The sequence below is a fragment of the Nelumbo lutea genome, chromosome 8, assembly GCF_056320005.1.
Source record: "Nelumbo lutea isolate HS-2025 chromosome 8, American lotus-T2T, whole genome shotgun sequence".
NCBI lineage: Eukaryota > Viridiplantae > Streptophyta > Magnoliopsida > Proteales > Nelumbonaceae > Nelumbo > Nelumbo lutea.
Genome location: NC_142691.1, coordinates 23,386,707 through 23,406,488, shown reverse-complemented (window position 1 = coordinate 23,406,488; position 19,782 = coordinate 23,386,707). Strand labels below are relative to the sequence as shown.

At 34.6% G+C, this 19,782-nt stretch overlaps 1 protein-coding gene across 1 annotated transcript in view; it reads left to right on the top strand.

The window, feature by feature from the left end:
* Window positions 1–17,731: 17,731 nt before the first annotated feature.
* The window catches only part of LOC148843351 (nucleoid-associated protein At4g30620, chloroplastic-like), a 39,447-nt gene continuing 37,396 nt past the window's right edge, over window positions 17,732–19,782 (top strand). Inside the window, exon 1 of the mRNA XM_088958170.1 lies at window positions 17,732–17,917. Coding sequence (XP_088814296.1) covers window positions 17,827–17,917 — 91 coding nt within the window. The 5' untranslated portion in view covers window positions 17,732–17,826. The remainder of the gene's footprint in view (window positions 17,918–19,782) is intronic.

Below are 19,782 nucleotides of genomic sequence, written 5' to 3'. Positions count from 1 at the left end.
GTCCTTTTTTACCTAGCAACAACCCAAGACATGACAACATCCATTGTCAAATTGCAATCCAGACCTCTTATCCACAACCACAAGAGGATTCTATAGCTGTACATTGGGAACATCTCCCCATGAATAGTAACATGCACTACAAGAAATTTGGTCTAAGTCGGCAGTTGTTGGCTTAGGCCTTAAGACCTCCCGCTTTGATCTAAGGTGACAGTCTTCAGTCCGCCCCCTAAACCTTTGTCAGCTTAGATGCAAAAGACCGCTGCCTTAGGTGGCCGATTCAAATTGCTCATAGCATTAATCAAGCGGCAGTTTAGACCGCTGGCATAGATACCAAAAGACCGCCACCTTAGATTTCTGTCAAACTCCCTCATGTTCTTAGGTGGCAGTCCGAACCGCCGGCTTATATGTTAAATGACCGTCATCTTATGTGTTATTTGTGGCTAAACCGGCGGTTTCATGACCGCTGGCTTAGATATTTTTTTTTCATTTTTTAATTTTACTAGGTTAATTCTAACATTTTTTTGTCATGTTGATAGCTAAGTCGACAGACATGACCGTCGACATATACTATTTTTTTCAAAAAAAATGCATATACCCACTAAATTGCAACATTTTTGCGGTACCATTTTTTATTGATTTAGCATTTTCATACATGTTTAATATAGCAAAACCATTTGATAAAATTCAATTTAAAATGAAATCTATTAATTCAAAGATTATATATTAAAATATCCAAAAGACATTGTTCAAATACAATATCCAGTTGACATATAAATACTACAAGAACTTAAAAAAATTAATCAAATTCTCTAATAATGTAGCACATCTTCCAATGCAAATCCACTTAACATATTGGTTGAACCTGCAAATCAAAACATATAAACATTAGAATTATGTTCAAGTATTTTAACTATAAAGATAGGAATAGTAACTAAAATCTACATGGGCTGAATTCTAAGCAATTAATTGGAATATCAATAGTAGTTCAAAATATTCTATGGCATCCATAAGGGAATACTAGCATTGCATCACTTATAATTGGAATTCGAGTAGTAACCGTAAAACATGGTTTTAAATTTGAGTAGTTCAAAACATAATTTGGTATAGGAACTGTAAAAGATTTTTTTTTTTTTAAAAAGAGAAAGACAAAAAATTCTAGTAAAACAACATGAGAAGGTTATGATTTTACTTATTTTCGATCTATTTTTGATATGCACACTTCTAGAACCCTTGAAGCTAATAAAGACATCAAATCATTCAATTGAATAGAACCCAAGAAATTGAATTGAAGGGCCTTCTTACAAAGCAACCTTGTTTACTTCATTTTACATTCACCCAACAATGATAAAAGCATTCAAAGACAAGCTAATATTGTTTCATGGTTTAACTTAGCAACTACTTGTTAGATTTCAGAACTTCCTGAAGCACTCCTTCATTACCTAGCATTAATGATGTTCCAACTGGATTAAATTAAGCAGACATCCATGAATATGTATTGCAGTATATATGAATATCAAGGAATAGTTGGATAAACAATGATATAACCTATCCCAGCACAATTCAACAAGGCCTGCTCCAATTATATGAGATTGGCTGCATGAATGTTCCATTCTATCAAGGACTATATCATTAATTGCCATATGCTTGAAATTAAATTGAAAATAAATTATTTAGGCCTGATTCCAATTATTTAGGCTTGGGACTGAAAATGAAAGACAAGCTCAATATTATTAGAATGAATTTACTACATAGTCATGCCAATTGTCAAGTTTTGACTCCTTATATTTAGGCCACAAGTTGCATGAGAATTGAAAGCTTTGGTTCAGGTCCAGATAATTTGGAAATAAACTTTGAATATCATGTCATTTTTGTCTCTCATGATTCTGGAATTATGTTAATATTTATCTATTACACTAAAAATAGTGTTGATGCTCAAGCAAATTTGAAACAAACTGTTAAAGATAGTTAAAATGTTTAAAATGTCAGCTTTAATTACTTCGTTAGATAGGTTAAATCTTTTCATTTCAATTTTTTTGGAAAAGTAGCAATAAAGTACTCTCACTTTTTTTGATATATAAAGTACTCCCTCTTTTCTATCAATGGAAATAAAAGAAGATGCATTAAGAAAACTTCTTCAAAAGATCATAATAAAACTTGAAATGTTAAAAGGGCCTGACATAGCCCTACGTATGTTGATGGATTTAGCTTGGAAAAAAGAAAATACAGGGCCTTAGCACACCTAACTGACGCACTGTTTGGAGTCCTTCCCAATTATTTGTTTTGTTTCCCAGTTGGTGGTGTCAATAGAACTCCAAGTTCTTGCTGCAACAATCAAATGAAGGTAAGCCAAAGCATGCCATCATTTGATTTATAAACATGTATAATCATTACTAATAAGAAAACATGGATAACTTATCTCATCTTGCAGATAAAAAAACTAACAACATTAATGACGTAGCTACAGGAAATTTGCCAAAGGTAAGACATTTGATTGTATGCTGCTATAAAGAAAGAGTACTCATACGGTTAGTGTTTTAAGGTTGATATCTTTCCTTAGGTTTTAGAAAATCCTATTGAACACCTCTTCTTTTGATTTCTGCCTTCCTTAAAAAATTCTCAAATTTCTTTCACCCCATACTACCTAGAAAACAGTCTCACGGGGAGGATGCTTCATGCTATTTTTCCAGCCTCGCTAAGGCCTCTTAGGAACCAAGCCTCTAGAAAGCCCTTCACATCCTTTGGGAAACAAAAATTAACTCCAAAAATCTCTAGCAATCTTGTCCAAACCTAGTAAGTGAGATCACAATGCAGTAATAAATGACTAGTACTTTCCACATTTCCATTATAGAATGTGCATTCCAGATCTGTCACTTCTAAACCTCTTCTAGATGAATTCTCCTTGGTTAAAATCTTATCCAGCACTGCAGACCAAAAAGCTAGTTTAGATGGAACATGCCTGATTCAGATCCTATTGCTTGGAAAGTGAGAGGAAGAAGAAAGATACACTTTTGTCCAATTTCTCCATTTCACCCCAAAATTCATCCTCCTCAACATGTAATCAAGGAAGTTCCAATTTACATGGTCATATGCCTTCTCCATGTCTACTTTGCGTAACAGTCCTGCATGACCACTTTTCTTCCTTGAATCTATTAATTCATTTGCTATGAGAACTCCATCAACTATTAGTCTTTCCCCCACGAAAGCACCTTAGGTTTTAGAAATCAAGCTTGAAATCACTTATGCCATCCTATTAGCCAAGATCTTAGCTAATATCTTGTAGACATTGGTTAAGAGGTTGATTGGTCTGAAATATTAACTTTACTGCACCTTTCTTCTTTGAAATTAGGGTGGTGAAAGTGTGACCAAGACTTCTTTCGAGAACACCTTTTTCATGGAATTTCTTAACCACCTCCATTACATCGTGTTTCATGAAACCCCAACACTTCTTATAGCATAAGAGTATGAAACCATCGGGCCTCGGGGCCTTATCACCCTTCAACCCTTTTACCACCTCCCACACTTCTTCCTCTACAAAAGGGCTTCTCCAAATCTCTAGCTTGCTCAGCTGAAAGGGACTCAAACTGCAACCCATCCAGCACTACTCTAGACCTCCATTCTTCCTTGTACAAGTCCTCATAGAATTATGCAATATGACCTTTGATTTGTCTTCCCTCTTCTATTTCCACCCCCCTAAACCTCTATCTTTTTTATTGTTTTCTCCCTTTTGGTGCTTGACAATTTGTGGAAAAAATTTGTGTTGTTGTCTCCATCTTTCAATCCACAATACAAAGCTAGATTAGTTGTCAAAGGCTACCGTCAGAAAAAGGGAATTGACTTTGAGGAGATTTTCTCGCCTGTTGTCAAAATGTCTTCTACCCGAGTTGTTTTTGGTTTGGCAGCCAGTCTTGATTTAGAGGTTGAGCAGATTTATGTAAAAACTGCTTTCTTTCACGGTGATTTGGAGGAGGAAATTTACATGGAGAAACCAGAAGGTTTCGTGGTGAAGGATAAAGAAGACTATGTCTGCAAATTAAAGAAAAGTCAATATGGGTTGAAACAAGCCCCGATGCAATGGTACAAGAAGTTTGAGTCTGTTATGATCCAGTAGGGATTCAAAAAGACTACCTCAACCATTGTGTTTTTGTGCAGAAGTTTTCTGATAATGACTTCATCATTTTATTGCTCTATGTTGATGATATGTTGATTGTTGGTCATAATTGTTCTAGAATTGACAAGTTGAAAAAGGAGCTTAGTAAGTCTTTTGCAATGAAAGACTTGGGACCAGCAAGACATATACTTGGCATGCAGATTACTCGTGACAGAGAGGCCAAGAAGTTGTGGTTATCTCAAGAGAAGTATATTGAGAAAATACTTCAACGGTTTCATATGGATAAAGCTAAAGTGGTAAGTACACCTCTTGTTTTACACTTTAAGCTTAGTACTAGACAAGCTCCTTCTAGTGATAAAGAAAAAGAAGACATGCAATGTATTCCTTATGCATCTGCAGTAGGAAGTTTAATGTATGCAATGGTTTGCACAAGACCTAATATAGCTCATGCAGTTGGTGTTGTTAGTCATTTTCTATCCAATCCAGGTAGATAACATTGGATTGTTGTAAAGTGGATATTGAGATATATCTCCGGGGTACTTCTAGTTTAAAACTCTATTTTGGAATTGGGAAACCTATTCTTTGCAGTTATACATATTCAGACATGGCTGGGGATGTCGATTCTAGAAAGTCTGCTTCTGGCTATTTGATTACCTTTGCAAGGGGAGCTATGGCCTGGCAGTCTAGGTTGTAGAAGTGTGTTGCATTGTCTACGACTGAGGCTGAGTTCATTGCTGTTACTGAAGCATGTAAGGAGTTGCTGTGGATGAAAAAGTTTGTGCATGAACTTGGTTTCACTCAACAGAGGTATGTCTTATATTGTGATAGTCAGAGTGCTATCCATCTTGGCAGGAATCGTACTTTTCACGGTAGATCTAAACATATTGATGTGCGGTACCATTGGATACGGGATGTTCTAGACTCTAAGTTGATAGAACTTGAAAAGATTCATACAGATGATAATGGTTCAGACATGTTGACAAAGAATCTGCCGAGGGGAAAGTTTGAAGCTTGTCATTTGATTGCCGGTTTGGCATTTGCCTCCACTTGAGTCGGAGGGGGAGTTTGTTGTGGATCCTCCTCAAGTGGGGGCCCACAATCCTTTAATATAAAAAGAAAAAAAAAACACCTCGTTATTTTATCTCTATCGACGAAACCGCCAAATTGACTGAGATAAAATTTTTGGATAGGCGACTGTCATTTTTTTCCTTTCTGCGAACGGAAAGAAAACCCTCATCTTCTCTGCTTGTTCGACATTCGGTCCCAACCTTCACCGATTGCCGCTCCAGCGTCACCGCAGTAGTAACAGTCACCGCCGGCCGCCACAGGCAGTAGCCAACGACGCCAGCCGCATCTTCAACCTTCAACGAGAGAAGATTTTTGCTCACTGTCTTCATCAAAACGGGTAATCATTTGTGCTCGTTTCTGATGATTTTTCAGTATATTATTCTTGACATCATGGACTTTAATCTGTATGGTCAGATTTTTGTTTCTTCATCTCTTTTGATTGGGCTGTTTGTACCCTATTGCGGGACAAGGTCCCTTGGTTTTTACTTCACATTGAGGAAGTTTTCCACGTGTCAGAATATTTTTGGTGTATTCCCAACAATTTGTTCGATTTGTTTTGGAGGTGAGGTCTCGTATTCTGCGTTGATGATGCAGTAGTTGTTTTTGCTTTTGAAAACAAAACCATTCACATTGTCGAATACCACCTTTATTAACTGAAGTTTAACAAATTTTATATTGCATTCTACCTAATTGTTCAACGTTCTATATACCAATCCACCATGTCAGAATTAGGCGATGCATTTTATAAACTAGTGAACTGAAAGGCCTTTTAGACTTGGATTTCAACTAAAGCATTCTCATTCCTCTCTTTGATGTGGGATTGGAGGAGAAAATACTTGGCAGGTAGAGGTAAGCCTATACTAACATGAGGCAGGATTAGTGTCCTGCACGAACATCTAGTATCATGAATCCAGCCCCTTGATAAGCAATAGCTTATGGACCTTGAACATTGAATTTCTTATTCCCTGATGATTTTTCCTTTTAGAGTTCTAGTATTACCAGTTTGTCTCCAAAGTTTAATGCCAAATGAGTAGGGTTTTCATTCCTTAGATTGAGGGGATGAACACACACAGACATACACAACAAAGAAGGGCTATTATAAAAAAAAATGCCCCCTAACAACAAAAACTTAGAAGGCGAAGAAGCTCCACTATACAAAGAATCTGTAAAATCCCCCTAGCTAGCCCGTCTGCAACACAGTATATTTTTTCAATGCCTTCATTAACTTTGCTTTTCTATGGCAGAAAGTGAATGGGAACAGGATCAATACACAGAGTGGTATTGCAGACAACATCATTCTGAACCATGATTTCTCAGGAGGGCTGCATTCTTGGCACCCCAATTGCTGCAATGGGTATGTTGTTTCAGGACCGTCAGGCAACCTTGAAGGCGTGCCATCTATCTCAGGGGGAAGTTATGCCGTCATTACAAATCGAAAGGAATGCTGACAAGGCTTAGAGCAAGATATTACGGCCAGAGTTTTGCCAGGATCTACTTATAATGTCTCTGCTTGTGTTAAGAGTGTTGGGGCCTCTTCAGGGATCAGCTGGAGTCCAAGCCACATTGAAACTAGAGTATCCAGACTCAACAACTAGCTATTTGTTTATTGGAAGGTACTGCTATTTCCATTGCTTCAAATGGTTTCCATTTGTTCGAATTCAAATTTGAATTTGATCCAGTTAAGGTGATTGGAGTTCATTTTGTTTGTAATTGGGTTGAATACAGATACAACCTATCAAATCCAATTTCATTTAAATATATATGCTTACATATATTTAAAATTTATATTGTATCTGTTAGTAAAATTGGTTTGAATGTTGCATTTTTACACAGGTTCAAGTTTCATACAAGTTATTTTCAGTTCATTTTGTTCATGATATACAATATCAAAAGTCATTTCTAGTTCATTTTACTAATATTATATAATATTTTGATCATTTTAATTTAATTTATTGATGCTATTTAGTAACCGATTGTAATCTGAATTCAGTTTGAACCCAATATAAATCCGATGAATAAGTTTCAATTTGGATCCAAATATTAATGAATCAGCTTTGGATCTAGGTGTATCCAATTCAATGCAATCTATTTGCAGCCCTAGCTATTTCTTTTTATATCATGGTGTCCTGCCTCTTGGTTTTACATCAATGACATTTTCTGGTTGCAGAGCCCCATTGTCAAAGGAGCAGTGGGAGAAGGTGGAGGGCACATGCCCAGCCGGGTTGTATTTTATTTGGAAGGGCCTTCCCCTGGAGTAGACCTACTTATAGATTCTGTTGTGATCTCTACTTCCAGTCTCAAAGAGCATAAGGTATACACCTTGTCTAGTCTTTACCTGGGTCATAATACATTCAGGCATGTATCCCACCAGGTAGAACTGTGCCACATAATTCACATGTTGCAGCCAGGTCAAGCACATATGGCATAAATACCACATGACTCGCATGTTGCAACCGAGTCAAATTTATAGAACATAATTAGTTATTATGCATTTGCTTGGTTTTTGCTCCCATATCAGCAAGGTTTCTTCTTTTTTCTTAATTAATTATGTGATTGCAGCTTTTGAATTATTGATTCCTAATTTAAGCTTCCTACTTTATCTTCAAAGAGTGCATACCCGAGGTGCTTAACTGATGGAAATGAGAACATTATACTGAACCCTCGTTTTGAGGATGGACTTAATAATTGGTCTGGAAAAGGCTGCAAAATTCTATTACATGACTCTATGGGAGATGGAAAGATAATGGCACTGTCAGGTAATTTCTTTGCTTTTGTGAACTTCCAACTGCACTTTTTTTTATGTATGTTTTATCGAAGAATGAATGTTTCTGTCTGTATTTCCCAACTCCAACCAACTGTGCTTTCTACAGTCACTCATAAAAAAACTGCATGTGAATTTTAATATAATTGTTAGATAGGTGATACAATATCTATATTCCATTTAATATAGTATTCAATGACGATTTGGCTGCTTGCATGATTTAATAGAGCTTGAAATAAGTTGAAACTCTATCCATATAAAGTGATAAATATGTCTAGGAATGCGAGGAAGTCTTCTATCCAAATAAATTATGGTAGTGTAAATGATTTGAATGTAAATTCTGACCTATTTTTGCTTCAAATTTTAACTTATTTTGTTTGGTTGCAGTACCAATGAAGTAGACATGAAGCTGAATAGAATAAAATTAAACGAGAATTTGCATTTTTTTTTCATTTACACTCCCATGCCTTTGTATTAGTGCAAATAAATTTGCACCGTAACCAAATACAGCCTTAAGTGCATATTTTTTACCTTGAACAGAAGCAAGTGACATTGTGTTGTAGGGTTGATCATGGGTCAGAGCCATATGGGCCGGATTTTACATGGATAATAAGGGTTTTAGCCTAGACCTAGGAGTGGCCTGGACTGCACCCCGGGCCTAGATCAAATGCCCAAGTCCGGGCCCTACATGGGCCTAGCTTGGGATCATAGGCTCTTCTGGGTTTGATCACTTTGGGCCTAATGAATCTAATAAAAGTTTAATTATTTAGAAATTTTTAAATTAATTAATATATATAATACATGAAAAATATTGCACAAATCTAAACTTGGTTGGACTTTGGGCCTATGACACAAAAAATAAGGCATATTCTTTATTTAATTCTTGGGTTTGGCTTAGTTTAGCTTACCTATATATCTTTTTATAAGATGAAGGCAAGGCCTTCATTCACTTGAAACAATACTCAATAGTGACAAATCCCGCATTGCTCACTAATGGGAATGAAAGCCTTGCCTTCATCTATACAAAGCCTTGCCATGGAGGGCAGCTCTCATATTTGAATTAATTCATATATTGGCGCATGTGTTAACATGTGTAATGGAATATAAATATAGGATATAAAATATTAAGTATATATAATCTATTAAATATGATATTTAATATAATATATTGTGATATAAAAAATTATGTATGTTATATTATATTATGGGTCGGGCCGAGCCAAGCCAAGAATGATCACCCCCATTCGTTGGACATTTAAAAACTATGCTTGAATGGATGATATATACACACTATTTATAGTGAGTGCTGATGCAAGAATTAGAGTTTAAGAGGTAGTTCCCTCTCAACTTCTATACATCAAATTTGTTTAATTGTATGAGATTTTAATAATGCTAATTTGGTAAATACAATGATCGGGGTGCAATAGTAACTTAGTAAGACGTCATTCTTACTTGAGCGTAGGAATATAAGAACAAAACAAGATTGATAGCCTCTTTCTCTCCAAGTCTTGAGGCAAATCAATTCATCAAAAATTAATTAGGTTGTTCTGCATGTAGAGCGGAGACAGTGAACATTCTTGAGGGAAGCCATTAAGGCTATGTTTGGTTTGAAGGAAAAAGTAGGGAAGGGAAGGGAAACATAAGGAAACTTATACAAGGTTTGTAAAAGTTTCCCTACATTTCCCTTCCCTTCCCTTCCCTACTTTTTCCTTCAAACCAAACATAGCCTAAGGTCCTGTACTCGACTATGAAAAAAACGCACAGCCACTAGTTTGGGCTTTAGCCAACCCAAAAAGGATGTTTACACAGAGTTGTGTGTCACCCTCTCGATGATAATACACAGAGGGTCAGATCATTTGCAAACCCAAGTCTATCTAAAAACAGGATTTGCCTCTGACAAACTTTTGTAAAAAAGTTACTTTAAGCCGTATGCTCAGTTTGGAAAGAGTACAAATGCGAATATGTACAATGCAAATACATATAAAATAATATAAAATATAAGGTTCACTCTATATGTTTGCATTTGTACTCCTTCCAAATTAAGCCAGCCTTAAGGCTGCATTTGGAAATGATGCAATTATTGTACTAATTATCCTTCCAAACTGTATTACCCTCTTAGACAATGATGAAAAAAAAATTGATAATTGGACTAAAAAGTTACTGTATTACCCTAATAGACAAGGTAATAGTATCTGCTTACTATACTAACAACCTGTGCTATGTCAGGATGAATGTACAACATTGCATACATGAGGCTCCCCACTGTAGAGTTATAAGGAAACTTCATGTTTTCTACTTCCCCGAGTGTCTTTGATGGCATGCCCTTGGAGTGAGTGACTCCATGTCTAAAAGATACCAAACCCTTCTTCAAGTCTTGCATGTTGAACATTTCTACAATCTTATCTATGTAAGTAGATTGAGATAGACAAATAACTCACTTCACTCCATCTCTATAGAGTCAAAGTCCTAAGATGTAGGAGCCTCCTCCTAAGTAGAGGTGTAAATTAGGTCATGCTAGCCCATGGGCCAAGCCAAGCCATGCTTGCTACCAAGGTTCAAAATATCAATACAGGGCGATACACTGGTAAGGCATATTGGCTTGTATCAATACTCTTTTTTATGTTTTTTTTTTTTTTTTTTTTGTAAACTGGTTCAGGGGGGCAGTTTAAGGCTGGTCTACCCCCTAAACCACTCGTCAACCCGAAAACACCCCCTGCAAGGGCATATCAGGAAGACCTTGATATGATACTATCGATCGATACGAGCAAATATGTTGAGAAATTTTGATCCTTGCTTGCTACCTCTAGGATACTTTAGAAGTTTGGCCCAGGACAAGCCCAAGTAGGCACGGGTTATGCAATGTCGTGTCACGGGCCAGACTAGTTCATGGGGCAAACCTTGGGCCAAGCTAGGTTGCAGATCGAACCAATCTATGAGAGGTATATTTTAAAAAAATTAAAAAAAAATAGCGAAAATTTTAAAATAAATTAACAAAATAGACAAAAATTTGAACAAATCTTAAAATTTTATTTATATGAATTTTGATGTATACAATTTTTATATATGCAATAATAAAATTATATATTAATATATTCTTGTTATATAATTATTATATATATATAGGTTGTGCCACGGGTTGGGCCATGTACTGGGTTGTGCTAGCCCATGGGCTTAGAAACCCAAGCCCAGCACGACCCAACATATCATGTCGTACCTGGCATGACCCATGTGCCATCATGCCAAGCTGACCCAATTTCGTGTTGGGCAACGGGTTGCACGACTCAATTTACACCTCTACTCTTAGGTCTTTTATAACGAATTTCTATGAATGCCATGTCTGATAGTGTATACTCTTAGCTCTAATCAAATTAATGTACATAAACTTAATTTTATGAATAAATAAAATCAATACATTTATTGTTTTATGTTCAGATTGATATGTTTCTATGAATCACTACTATAGAAAACAAGGAACAAGTTATAGTTGCTGATATCAAGCTTTCTCATCCATGTAATGAAGAGATGAACACCATTGAAAGAGCTATCCCTTCAAAACACAATCAAATTATCATGGAAGATGAACTTAGTATTACAGAGAATATCTAGACTGAAGAGAAAGGTTCCACAAGGATAAGGAAGTTGGGGAAGATACATGGTTCATCATGAGGATTTGAAGGTATGCTTTCTCTGTTCTGATGGTGGTTATCAGTTGCTTAGAAGCTGGACTAAATGGTAAGAGTGGATCCCATTTCACAGCAATATCATGCTTTTCTGGATGAAGCAGCTTTTAGCTATTAGTATTTTCTAATTGATTTTTCTTATAGGTTTCTAATTAATGGAACCGTCTTTCCATGTCGACATTCAGAATCTGTGGTCATAGTTTGAAGCAAGGCCACATGCCCATCATTTGTAAATCAGGCTTTTCTGTGATCAAGAATTCAGAGGATCGAAGACCACTGTTTACGGGCTACATTTTCAGCTAGGTCAAATCTTGATAGGCGAAAACTTGTAGTCAGGGGCTGGGGGCTACTACAGGACCTGTTAAAGCCTGACGGGATTCATATATGTTTATGAGAAAGTCCGACCACGAAGATAACTATGCCAGATTGATCTTATATGATATTATAATTGCTGTGCTTTAGTGAATATTCATTTGGAGTTTGAAGAAACAAAATCCATGAAATCTCTGAATGGTAAATCACTGATCAAATGGCTGAATGTAATTTGATCAAGCCATTTTTTAATGTAGAAACTCTGTTAGATAGTATGATTTACTTTCAACCTATGGGAAATCCTGAATTTTATTTAATTTTCAGATAGCCTGCATATTTGATTATAAAGCATTTGTCTTCTACGGAACAACTATTTTACTCTGACTTGAAGTGTAAACTCTGAGACTGTGTTTGGTTGCAATGCAAATAAATTTATACTGATGCAAAACTATAGCAGTGTAAATGATTTGAGTGTAAATTTTGATCTATTTTTATTTTAAATTTTAGTTTATCTTATTTTATTGTATTATAAATAAAATAAATTAAGACATAAATATTTAAATGAGATTTGCATTTTTTCATACTCCTATACATTTATACTAATACAAATAAAATTGCACTGGAACCAACTAGAGCCTATCAAACACTCCCATGGAGGGGAAAATTTAATTCCCTCACTGGAGAGTGAACAACGAGGGAGGGGTATGATGATGAAACACGACTATACGAAAGAGAGAATACCGTCTAGGAGACGACTGATTCCACACAAAAAGATTAGTGAGATTACATGCAAGCTGTTTTAAAGTTTTTAAGTGGCGTCTAGGAAGTCTGAAGCTCTAAAGTCTGGTTAGTTCTTGGTGGGGTAATAGCATATCAATTCTAGTGTCTGAACAGTCAATATGAACATATTTGCTCATGGATTTTAAAAACGAACCGGTGACTGAACTGGTCAGGGGTTCGGTTACCGGTTCGAACGATCCGACCGTTCGACCCGAATGGCTGGCCCGTTTTGACAAAAATATAAAAAATTTAAAAAAATTAAAAAATTGGAAAATGGTTAACACCGTTCGAACGGTTTGAACGGTTTGAACGGTTAATCGGCCGGCTCAGCGGTTTGTTGACCAAAATCAAAGGTTTTGAGGGAAAAAGTGGTTTTGGAGGAAAACGGAACCAGTCAGGTGACCGGTTCCTGATTTTTCCAGTCCAACCATCCGGTCCGATTTTGAAAAGAGTGTATTTGCTTGCAGTTAATTAGTGCTAATTTGAAAGCAACTTGCTCTTTGTCAACATTTCATTGTTCCTTACCAAGTACAATAGTGGCATTGACAGATTCTAAACATTATTTTAAGGGATTTTTACAGTTCAGCCCACCCCTAGGTGGAGCTAGGATTTCTATGGGTGGACTGGAATCCTACCCGTGGATTGATGCCGGATTCACAGGCATGATGCGGTTTATAAGGAGGGGGCTACTAGTAGGTTAGGAGGGGGTGCAAATCAGATTTCGGAGGGGGATTGCAGTCCAAAAATTCCTTCTTTTAAATGCTGAAAACGAGAAATCCCTTGGTTTTTCAATCAACTAATATATATTAGTAAGATGGTCCACATCAATATGCCTCTCCTTGCTCCATTACCCCTACCCTGCATTCTCGTTGATTCTCTCTCATTTTCCCTTCCCACCACTCCTATTAAGCCATGTCGCCATTCCCAACCCAAAAATTAATAAATATGGTTAGTAAATTACCAAAAATTAATAAACGTTGTTATTAATTAACTCATTATGACTTTTTAAAGTATTTTGGGTAAATACTATTACATTCATGTTAATTAATAACATTTTATAGAAATTGAAAACTCTTTAGCTAATTTCAATAAAAATGAGGATTATATTTAACAATTATCAAAAGTATAAAGTTTTAGTTATTGCAATTATTATAGTTAATAACCAATGCAGATGGGGGAATAAAATATTATAATATTGGAAAATAAAATTATTAATTAATTTATATCATAAAATAAAAGATAAATTAGTGTAATTTTGTTAGTAAAATACCTAATGAAATTTAATATTAATAACAATTTAAAATAATTATCAAATTTTAGTTATTGCTATTATTATAGTTAATAACCGAAGGCAAATGGGGCAATAAAATATTATAATGTTGGAAAATGAAATTATTAATTAATTTATATTTGAAAATAAAAGATAAATTAGTGTAATTGTGTTAAAAACTACCTAATAAAACTAAATATTTAATAACAATTTAAAATAATTTTCAATAAATCTCCATAATTACATAAATGTAATAAAATTTCAAAAATTTTCATAAAATAACATTTTGAAAATTAAAAGATATAAAAATTTTGAAAGTTTATTTAAAACGTATTAAATAATTATTGGAATATTTTGGAAAATTTAGGAAAATTTATTGCATTTGATAGATTTTAAAAAACTATTGAAAATTATATAATTTTTATTATAAATTATTGAAATTTATTAAAGATAAATGAGTACGGGAAAGGGAAACTATAATTTGAACCAATAATTGTATAAATTATTAAAATAAATTAATATAATATTGGGAAAAGGAAATTATTGATTAGTTTATATTAGAGAGTATAAGATAAATTAGTGTAATTTTGTAAGTAAACCATTTAAAAAGAAAATAAATTATTTAATTACAATTTAAAAATAAATTTCAATAAATTTGAAAATTACACAAATGTAATAAGTTTTCCAAAATTTTCATAAAATTATGTTTTTAAAAATTAAAGACAATTTAGTGTACTTTTAGAAACTTACCATGTGGCTCATACTCAATATATCATTTGTCATCAAATTGAATTGGGTTGAGAGGGAGTGGGTGCATTGCCTTGAATCCACCCAACATTGGGGATGGGGCGTGGAAAATTCAAGGATTCCCCATCCTTAATGAGGAATGGGTGCCTTGCCCTAAGCTCGCCCAACATTAAGGACAATGTGGGAAAATTCAAGGATTCCACGTTCCTAATGGGGAGTGGGTGTCTTGCCTTGAACTCGTCTAATATTGGAGGCAGAGCGGGGATGGGGTAGAGTGCCTTGGCTAGAGGGTGGGGACAAGGATGGGGTACCCCACCTCATTTCCATTCCTATATAATTGTTAATTATTAGTGAAATTAATAAAAATGTTAGCTTTTATAATTATTTTTATTTATTTAAATTCAATGAAAATTTCATTTAAAAATAATAAAAATAATAACAGTTATTAAAATTACTACAAATGATTAATAAAATTAAAATTATTAAAAAATAATTGTTCATATTAAATTAATAATAATTATTTTCTGTAATTCAACATTAAATGAAAAATACAATTATTAAAATTTTAAATATTAACAATAATTTAGAATACTCTTAATTAATTAACAACAAATTTTGAATTTATCAATTAATTAATAGTAAATAAACTTATTCAATCTTTTGGATTTTCCCATGCATCGCCCGGGTCTCCGCTAGTACATATACATGGGAGATCAATTTGAGGTGGGGTCCGATAATGTCTATCTATCTATCTATCTATACATGGAAAATTAATTTAAAGATCAATTGACAGGGACTTAACTGGGACGTTTTGGGAGTTCAAGTACTGGATTGACACGTTTTGAAATTTGAGTACCAAAGTGAGACTAAGCCCAAAGTACAAAGTACTAATTTACAAATCCCCCTTATTTTTATACACAAAAATAGAAAAGTTGTTGACAAATTTGGGAACATTCTATTTCTATCATCATTGTTTTAAAGGCTTAAGTCTTGAGTGTATGCCTTAAGGCAAGGCACATCTTAAAGCCTTTGTCAAAATGAGGCGTAAGCCTCAAGCCTCAACGCAAGAGGTGTAAAAAGGCATAAGCCTCAAGTATTAATGATTACTTAGTGATTTCATGCAAAAAGAATATACATTTTTATAATTTAAAACATATATAAAACAATTCAATATTTATAGGCCACATAAATAAGTAAAAAAAGAAAAATCAATAAGGCAAATTGAATTCTTTTAGTTTTTCCTATTGTTTCAAGAGAGTTCAATGCAAAAAGTGAATAATCAAGTGAGATTTTTCTTGTTATTCTAAATGTAATGTCCCAAATTTGTTATTTTTCTCATTTCTTTTACTAATGGATCTTTTTTAACAACAACAACAACATCAAATCAACTAAGTTTTTTTTTTATAAATTGTTTTATTACATTAAATATAAAATATTTATAATTGTTAGTTGATTAATTATTATTTCCTTTTATTCTAGTTTATTGGTATGTGTACTTTCTATTTTTAATTTTGCATATTGTATGTTATTTTCATTAATTTATAAAATTTAATTAATTTTTCCCTTAAACTTTGAGGCTTATACCTCATCATTTTGGGCCATTACGACTGAACTATGCTTTAACCTTTTAAAACCTTAACTAGCATGGCTAGTTCAAGAAGAGGAGCGCCTAACTTTTAAAGGAAATGGGTCATCATTTCAGCTTTGATTTTTTTTTTTGCAAAATAATCGCTCTATTTCTCTATGGGAAAAATCGTAAAGCCAAAAATTTCAGATTCAAATGGATTAAGAGAGGGAAGGTGTTAGACATCCCTCTCTCCAAGTTATTGTAATAGTCCAATATGAGAGTTGTTTAGCCTAAACTTTAAGAAAACCAACAAGAAAGATTGCTAAAAATTTCCAAAATCTTATAAAAATGCTTCCTACTTTTTTCAAAACTTGGTTTGAGGAGATATTATTAAATATTAGATATGGATTTCCCTACAACCCTAATCTCTCTATCTCTTTATCCAAGTGCAAAAGAAGTTGGGAATGCAAGTTGCTATTGAAAATTTCAACCTAAAACTAGAATAAACCAAGAAACTACAAACTTAATGAACAAGAAGACAAAATGAGAGGTTTACTTCTCATATACAACCTTAACAAAGAATTATCAGCAGCTGCACTAAGTTGAAATGATGCTTAAATCAACTCTTTTGCGTAGGGTGTGCTTGTAGGCCAGAAAAATATAAAACCGTAAAAGCTTGGTATAATAATTGCTAATTTCCTCTAGAACCACTCTTTAGCTTTGTCCCTTGAGGGCTGCTCGAATTCTTTGTGCAGTAAGGTCTATTTGTAATTGTCTTTGGGAAGAGGACTGTCCCCCATTTATTATGGAGATCATCTTCCCCAAAACAAAAACCTATAATCACTTATTCTTTTAATTTAAAATTCCACACATTTTATTTAAAAAATAAAGGGTTCTAACCAAACGGTTAAACCATTCAACCCATGATTTGCTCATCAAACTAATTCTTTATACGGTTTAAGTCCGATACATTGCTGGATGAAAACATGTTCCCGTGCATAATATTATGTAAGAGAATTGTTCCCGTGCATGTAAGAGAATGAAATATTCCTCATGTGTGACTGCGACGTCATGTGAGGGAGATCCGAACTCTTGCTATCAGCACAGGCACCGGGACCAGGTGTCATGTGAAATCAAAGTACAGCGTAGAAGTGATAGTCAGTTTGCACCGATCCAAAGGATCCATCATCCATCCGCATGGTGGAAACAGATAGATTCGTTTGGCAGTGAACCGTCATTGCACCGTCTGGCAGGATCAACTCAACGGTTCCATCAACTGATTCGTATCTCGGTTCGCCGAGTTCTAAAAAGTTGCGTACACGTGATTCATGCGCGCAGAAGATACAGATTACAGAATATAAGCAATCGTAAATAGGCAAATAATTAAGGGCATTTTCGTCATTATAAAATGACACCGAAGCTATCAGAGATTCAGACCGGATATTTCGGGAACTTGCGTCATTTTATCCTCCAAGGGGAAAATCTCTTCTCAGTCTCCCTCGTTTCTCCTTACTCCTTTTTCGGTTCTCTGTAATGGCTTCCACGAATGCTCCAACCGCTCAAATTACCAACTTACACTGTGTAAATGACCGTAGAAGCCCTACTTGTTCCTCAATATCCATCTGTGAGTATATTCCTCCTTCGTTCTCTCATGATTTATCCTGTACAGTTCTTCTTGCTGTTAGTGATCTCTTTTGCACCTACTTAGCATTTTGTATCCAATCCTAGAATTTCAGTTTCATGTTAAGCTGTTGAACACAGATATTGAGATGTCCAAGTTGAAAATAGACATTCTGTTTGGTTTCATAGATTGCGTAATTGAATTTTGATATTCTGAATTATTAATGAAAATTCAATTTTCGAATGTTTGATGAAAGGTTGCTTTTTCTTCTTGTTATTTATTTGATACGGTTTTCTATCTCATTATTTCGAGCGCCCTGGATTGTTTTTGTACTTCAACTTCAAATTTACTGTTTGTCTTCAGTGAGTGAGCTGCTGTGGACATTAGCTTTAATGCTTTAAAGTATTTGGTGTAATTTAATTAATGATTCCGAGTTCTATTTGATGGTGCCATGCATTTGAGGTAGTTAATGAATTTATGATGATGATATTTACTAATTCCTGGGTCCAGTTTTAGGTGGTGTTAATTTCGAGTTCTTAGATCGTTTAGATAAATAATATAATCACTAAAAGAGATTATGAGAAGTTTTGAGCAGCATTGTTTCATAAACGCTGCAGCTATAACTGTACAAGACATTTGACCACGAAGATCATGTAGAATTCCGCGGAGCCATATTTTGATTAATTTGATTCCAGAGTATCATTCGTAGATTTTGTTCTTGTGAAGGTGTACGAGACACAGTTTCTCTCCTAGAAATAAGGCTATGAGCATGTGTGTGCATGCATCTGTTTAGTGTTCATGATGTTGTCCGGTCAGTAATAGTATATGCAATAATTAGGGAAGACAATTTCCTATGCGTGAACCTTATATTATCCAGTTAATTCAGCCCTTTGTTGTTTGTTGAGGATATGCAAGCAAGCCATATGTAAAATTTCAAGGAGAAACTGAAGCCACTGAGTTTTCTGCTCTACCAAAAGATATTTGTGGGTTCTTTTCATAAGGAGTTTCATCACTTCTATGTGGCCTTTGAAATTTGTTGGGATGCTGTTAGGGCGGTTGGGAAAGGAAAGTGATCTTCAGGATCAAAAAATGAAGGTGATCTTGTTTCCTTTTGTCCTTTACTGTATGGAGATGGAAAATTTAAATCTTGCTGTCTAATAGAGATTTAATTAGTAACTAGAAATGCAACCAAAATTTCATTTTGCATTTTGAGCCTAATAATTGGAAAGTGTTGAGAAAATAGTTGGAGCTTGGTGGTGAGACACACAGATGTTTTGTTTCCTATTCAAGTTGCTCATTGACAGTGTGGGGGGAGATTCTTAAAACCCTATTGAATGGGCCAACATTTTGAAAGAGGATCTATTTTATTTGCAGATTCCATAACAGGATTTTAGATATTTGTGAAGTTGGTCCATCGAAGTTACAGATTATATGGTCTTAATGATCTCATTTGATGCTTTCATTACTTGAGAATAAGATGATTGGTAATGTGATGTTTCATCAAGATGTAGTTTGGATTTGGAGTAGTTGTGGTTTTCTTCTCTTTTTAGATAGCTCCCTTCTTATTATTGACAATATTTAGGATGCTTCTGAGTTTTAATGCTATGCATGACAACTATTTGAAAATTTGGGAAATGAGTAGAATGAGGTAATGTATAAATATATTTTCAAAGTATCTGATGATCCATTGGGATGCATGGTAGGCATGATAAGATATGATTTTGAGAAGATTCATGGTCTTAGGCTTACCTACAGCCCTAGATTTTTCAGTTCTCTATGTGACAAAAGATAAGAGGACTCTGATGAAGATTTGTTTTAGTGGGGATTGACTCAAGCATGACTCACACAACCTAGAAGAAACCTAAATG